The 6,533-nt window shown below is 36.6% G+C and overlaps 2 protein-coding genes across 2 annotated transcripts in view; one reads left to right on the top strand and one right to left on the bottom strand.

Moving 5' to 3' along the window:
- The window catches only part of Pak2 (p21 (RAC1) activated kinase 2), a 74,676-nt gene that overhangs the window by 67,936 nt on the left and 207 nt on the right, over positions 1-6,533 (bottom strand). Inside the window, exon 2 of the mRNA XM_015486826.2 lies at positions 6,465-6,533. The gene's annotated coding sequence lies outside the window, so the exon portion shown is untranslated. The remainder of the gene's footprint in view (positions 1-6,464) is intronic.
- LOC125613553 (translation initiation factor IF-2-like) overlaps positions 5,825-6,533 on the top strand; it is a 1,847-nt gene continuing 1,138 nt past the window's right edge. Inside the window, exon 1 of the mRNA XM_048794121.1 lies at positions 5,825-6,532. Within this exon, the coding sequence (XP_048650078.1) occupies positions 6,296-6,532 (237 nt within the window). The 5' untranslated portion in view covers positions 5,825-6,295. The remainder of the gene's footprint in view (position 6,533) is intronic.

Genomic DNA, 6,533 nt, shown 5'->3' with positions numbered 1-6,533 from the left:
AGGGTCTTGCTAAATTGCCCAGGCTGGCCTCAGACTCAAACTTGTGATTCTACTGCCTGAGTCTCCCAAATTGCTGGTATTACAAATGACAGCCACCATGCCCAGCTTTTGCCTACTCTTAATAAAACTAAATTTGTATAAGATTCTCATCCATCCTTTCAATAAATTATTTATTCATGACTAACATGAGTAGAATTTTGGATCCTCACAATCTATGACCTACGGGATACCTATAGTTAACAGAAATTTTTAGTATTAAATACTCCTATCAATAGTTAAAAAGAAGCTAGGCATGGTAGCACAAACCTGTAACCCCAGCAACTGAGGAGATTAAAGTGAAAGAAATCTAAATTTCAAGGCTAGCCTGGGCAACTTAACAAGAGCTTGTATCAAAATAAAAAAGGATGGGAATATTGCTCAGTGGTAAATCACCCCTAAATTCAATCTCCAGTACCAGAAAAAAAAAAGTTAAAAGAAAAACTATCACCTAGTGAAATTAAGGTACAACCCCACAATGAAAAGTCAGGTAAACCAAAATAATTTTTAAACAGTTTTTAAAGGAGAACAGAGTGAAATGTTCAAGATCCATCATTAAGTAAAAAAGAAAGTCAATTATTCAAAATTATTCTGATTTTATAAAAATAAAGTATAATACACGCATAAATAAAAGGAGGAAAAACTACTGGCAAGAAACACACCTAAGTATCAACAGTAGTTATCTACAGGTAATATAAGAGGTAATTTCTTTTAAACCTTATTTTTTCCAAATCTTTAACAAGAAGACTACAAGGTTTGAAAAGAATTTACAATACAGAAACTTTATCAAAAATTTAGCTGATTGCCACTATTATATCTGTCAATCTAACTGCCAACTCTTTAGTAATTTGCTCTTTAGAGCACCTAAGATTTTGTCTAAATGCTTTCTCCATCTCTATTGCTTGCTTTTATTATAGAACAATTTGCTCATTCATAAGATTAAAATTTTTATATAATCTCAGAATTTAAAGAAATAGGAATTTTTTAAAGCTAAATTATACTTTAATTTGTATTTTGAGTGTAAAACCTTCTATCTTTTGAGAAACTTTTAAATGTTTACATGAAAAAACAAATTACCAATGTAATAGCTTGATCAGAAAGAAGTTAAGGAAGAATTCAAAAGTGCACCAAACTGGGCTGGGATTATAATAGCTCAGAGGCAGTGTGCTTGCCTTGCACACATGAAGCACCGAGTTCGATCCTCAATACCACATAAAAATAAATTAATTAAATAAAGGTATTGTGTCCATCTACAACTAAAAAAATGCCCCAAATGAGAAATAACTCTTATTTCTAAATGAGTAACTCATGCTTTCAACACAGAGAACATAAAGATTATGTGTTAACATGTTAAGATAAAATATATAATATCTAAATCATGGTGAGATCAGAAATATTCTCAAAGCTACACACAAAAATTGAGACTTGAAAGGTGAGGATTAATCAGGTAGATGAGAAGCAGGGGTCAAAAAGGGGCATTTTCCCTTTTTAGCAAATGTGATGTTTACAATAAAAAATATATATTTCCTCCTCCAATCCCTATAATAATACTAATTTTCACACCACAGTCCTAAAACACTTTTACACCTATATTTTATTTCTGTAAAAAACTATTTTAAGCTCTCTTATCCCTACCATGAACAACAACAACATAACAGAAGGACGAGGATTCAAACAATTACTGTGGGCATGGTGACATAGGCCTATAATCCCAGCAACTGTGGAGTCTTGAGGCAGGAGGATTGAAAGTTCAAGACCAATTTCAGCAATTTAGTGAGATCTTATCTCAAAAAGGAGGGGGGGATGGATGTTGCTCAAAGATAAACAAAGCACCTCTGGGCTCGATCCCCAGTACCAAAAATAAATAAATAAATAAATAACGAACAACAATTATTAAAAGTACCATAATATAGAAGAATGTGCTTTATAAAGGTGGATGGGGAAGAATTTTTTGTTTGCAGCGCTGGTGATGGAATCCAGGATCTTGAGCATGCTAGGCAAGTGCTCCTACCAATACTAAACTACACCCCCACTCCAACAATCTTAGTAACGAATTAATACCTATTACGTAAAGGACTAATACAATACCTATTGTGTGTAAAGAACTACAATTCAATAAGGAAATATGAATAAGAAAGTATTGGTAAAGTCTTTTGGGAAGGCAATTTAGAATCTACCAAATCTTAAAATGCACGTTTAAAAAATTATCTTTATGGAAATGCACAAATGTGTATGCACAAAGACATGAGGAAGTGCATTAGCTCTAGTTTTAGTTGTTCAAAACAAGCAAATGATTATGAATAATTAAAGTAACTACCAGATGCTGGTATGGTGGCACACGTCTGTCAATTCCAGCTACTTGGGAAGCTGAGGCAGCAGGATTGCAAGTTCCAGGCCAGCTTGGTAATTAGTGAGACACTGTCTCACAATTTTAAAAAATAATAAAAAGGGTTGAGGATGTATATAGCCCAGTGATAGAATGTTCCTGGGATCGACCGCTCTAGTACTGCAAATAAAATTAATTAATTACTACCATATAATGGAGCATCTATTTCCTGATTATCAAAAACAAAAAGATGAAGTGCAACTATTCATATCAGTATGGAAAATAATACACAATGATCAGGTTTTTTTAAATTTTAAAATAGATGTAAAAAATATACAACATGTGACACCAATGCTTAAATAATATTTTTAATAGTGGGTGGATACCTCTAAAGAATATGACTAGAAAGTGAGGAAGGAATAATTTTAACTGTTTAATTAATCAACTTGTTTGAACTTTTCATAATGAGCATGTACTACTTTTGAATTTATTTTAAAAATAAGAGAAAAATACACATTTCTAGTCTATTATTAAGGTTATCTCTGACAGCTGAGATTAAGATGATTTTGTCCTGTTAATTGTTTTCACTATTTCCAAATTTTTCATAAGAAATATGCATCCTTTTACGTTAGAAAAACTATTTTCAAAAAACCTGTATTTTATTTCAAAAGTAGAAGTATTTTATTTTTTCTCATGTAAAATTAACTTTATTCTCCTGAAAGATAATTTTTAAATTTAATTATGACTGCTGGGCCCAGTGGTGCACACCTTAATCCCTGCAATTGCTAAGTATTTTATCTTCATTGTCTAAACTGGCATAAACAGCTCTATGAAATTAATATTATATTATTATATTATTATCCCCATATTATAAATAAGAAAACGAAGTTTTGAAAAGAAAGTGTATCTTGGGAGGAAGAGCATGAGAAGATCACCATTAAACAGGGTCGAGAGTGGGGAGGGAAAGAGAGAGAGAAGGGAAATTGCATGGTAAAGGAAGGAGACCCTCATTGTTATACAAAATTACATATAAGAGAAAGTGAGGGGAAAGGGGGGAAAAAACAAGAGAGAGAAATGAATTACAGTAGATGGGGTAGAGAGAGAAGATGGGAGGAGAGGGGAGGGGAGGGGAGGGGGGATAGTAGAGGATAGGAAGGGCAGCAGAACACAACAGACACTACTAGTATGGCAGTATGTAAAAAAGTGGATGTGGAACCGATGTAAATCTGCAATATGTATACGGGGTAAAAATGGGAGTTCATAATCTGCTTGAATCAAATGTGTGAAATATGATATGTCAAGAGCTTTGTAATGTTTTGAACAACTAATAATAAAAATTTTTTTTTAATTAAAAAAAAAGAAACAAACAAACAAAAAAAGGTGTATCTTACCCAGTATCAAGAAGAGGAGGAGCCAAGATTCAAATCCAGGCCTCCAATTCGTAAGTGCTTAGGATATAAGGAGTACATACCAGTATGAGATACCACACAGATAAAAGACTTGAACTCTAGAATCTTGAATGAATGATCAGACTATAATCAGCTAGCGATCTAAGAATCAGTAGTGAAACTATTTTGATTGGAAGAAAACTATTAGTATTTGAGGCAATGGGGGCTATTTCCCTCCTCCCTACTTATGGAAAGGAAAAAGGATACAAGTAAGAACTCATAAGAACAAATTCCAAGTAACTTAACACCCTCCCTCTGATTAGTCTGTATTTAATTAACCCTCTAACTGGAAAGGGTTTTGATAAAATGATCAGATCCCTGAGGACTTGATTCTTGCACATGGCCCAGTTTAATCAAAAACAGAAAATTCAGGAAGCCAAAAGAAATGTATACATGAACACCATTATTGAAATAACCAATACTGACAGATTAAAGACAGGAAAAATTTATCAGTACCTGTTTATTTTATCCTTGGCTACTTATACAAGTTCTCTCATTTTTTAAAAAAGTAAAATTGAAAGTTTATGCTCAGCTATCAGAACAAATTCTAAGTTCCCTCTTTTAAAACATAATTGAAAAGAAATACAAACTAAACTGTTAGCCATGTCTACATGGAAACCTATCATGAAGATCAAAGCACCACATGTTTAGTAGACATATACCACTACAAACTCAACAGTCACTTTATGAGTCTGAGTTTGCAACACTGGCATTAAGTGTCACCAAGGCCAAAATAATAACACTCTTTCTGAATGATGGCAAACCTGGAATCAAGACTCTAATGGAAGTGAAATAACCATGGAAGTCTTAATACAAATTATCTGTTTTTGTGGCTGGAGAGCAGGGTGAGTTTTGCCTGTAGTTTCAGTGCACCAAAGGCTGAGGCAGCAGGATGGCTCCAGCCCAGAGTTAAGAGGCCAGTCTGAACAACACAGTGAGACATCAGCTCAAAACAAATATAAAACAAACAAAACAGTTTATAGAAATAAGTGGCAGAGAAGTTGGTATCAACAGAACAAGTTTCACACTGCTACATTTCTACACCTCAATCCCTCAGGCCAACAAGGCATCCGATAAATTACAGACAACTAATCATTTGGTATAAATGATGACAGTATTGAAGCTAGTACTAAGATATTTTTCCAGAGCCTGTTGGAGAGAAAGGTAACAGTGGGCTATTTAGTGAAAACAAAACACACTGAATTTAGGTCAACCTCTTTCACCAAAATCTGAAAGTCAGATTAAGACCTACATATATTATAGGCGAACACCCAGGTTCAGTTTCCATAATGTAAATCAGTGTTCTTAGCTAATTAATAGCTAGAAAGACTTAAAAGCCAAGGGTGAAAGAATAAGAATTGCCTTAAATCAATATCTCTAACATGAAAAAGTCTTTCACTCATGGAGGAGCGAACATGAATGTTTTACATAGCCACACAAACTTCTGGCAAAGCTGACAAGTTTTAACCTGCTTTAAAAATTACTGTTCACCGCCTTCATCCCGATCTAACTTATTTAATGCTATTCTTTTGGACAACCCTACAAAAGCAAAACCCCCAGAGCAAATTCTTGTACATTTCAATATCCTGCCTACTTATAAGAGCGGAAGAGTCAACACAGCAGGGGAAAAAACGTGACGTGCACAACCTTGATCCAAAATACAGTTCGTCGTAGTCTAATTTTAGGCCTAACCATTTTGATTGTCTTTTTATAAAGTTTAAAAAATAAAACAGAAAAATTACAGATCACTTGCACTAAGATTATATTAATGGGAGTTGGTTATTATCAAAGGGGCAACAAATCATGCTCACACTACTCAGTTATTCCCATTAAAAATATTTGGATGGGGGCAAACTTACACCAACTGACAATGGCAATTACTCTAGACACTTCAGTTATTCGGGTGACTATATCTTTAAACAATCAGTCAAAAGGTTGAGTACACCGAGGAATTTGTGGCAACGTCTTATGCGTGCATGCGCGTCTGTTTCAAAGAAAGCCAAACATGGTGAAAAGCCAATCTCGACTTCACCTAAGTTACCTAAAGAAGCAAATATTCACCTCCTGGCAGAAGATCAAACAACACTGTGAGAAGATCCGAAAATTCTATTCTTAAGCGGAGGCCCTCAACTCCCGGGTAAACTGTTTCTACTAATGTGGACTAGAGCAAAAAGAGCTTACAGTTGAGAAGAGTTAAGAACTGGGACAACAATCCTGAGCAGTGAAACTGCAGCGATCAGAGATAGCAAGGTGGAGCTGAGATAAAGAGGGGGAAAAAAATCAAGGAACGAACCCCGAGAGGTCCCGTCCAGCGATGGTAAACCGAAAAAAAGGAAGAGGGTGAAACGCGAGGGAAGGCAAGACCAAGGGTAGAGCCACAATCAGAACAGGGCTGGGTCCAGGAAGAGCGAGCCCTGGCAGCCCAGCAAGCTTCCCATTTCGGGCTAAAGCCGAGAAGAAAACAGCCCCAGGGAGCCTCCAGACAATGAGCCACCGCCCCAGGAGTCGGGGCCCCCAGCTCGCAGGTGGCAACTTCCCGGACCTCGCGGGGCAGGTCCCAGTCCCAGGCCGCTCCCATCAGCCAGGCCGCGGAGAAGGGAGGGAAGAGGGCGACGGCCCGCGTCCGGGACCAGCGGGCCTGTCTGCACACTTACCCCAGGGGAGGAAAGGTCCCCGCCCCGGCGAGGCGCCTCGGTCCGAGCTCCTGGCGGGCTGCGGAGCTG

Source organism: Marmota marmota, unplaced genomic scaffold, assembly GCF_001458135.2.
Source record: "Marmota marmota marmota unplaced genomic scaffold, marMar, whole genome shotgun sequence".
NCBI lineage: Eukaryota > Metazoa > Chordata > Mammalia > Rodentia > Sciuridae > Marmota > Marmota marmota.
Note: the sequence above shows the minus strand (reverse complement) of the source record. Positions and strands in the feature narration are given on the sequence as shown.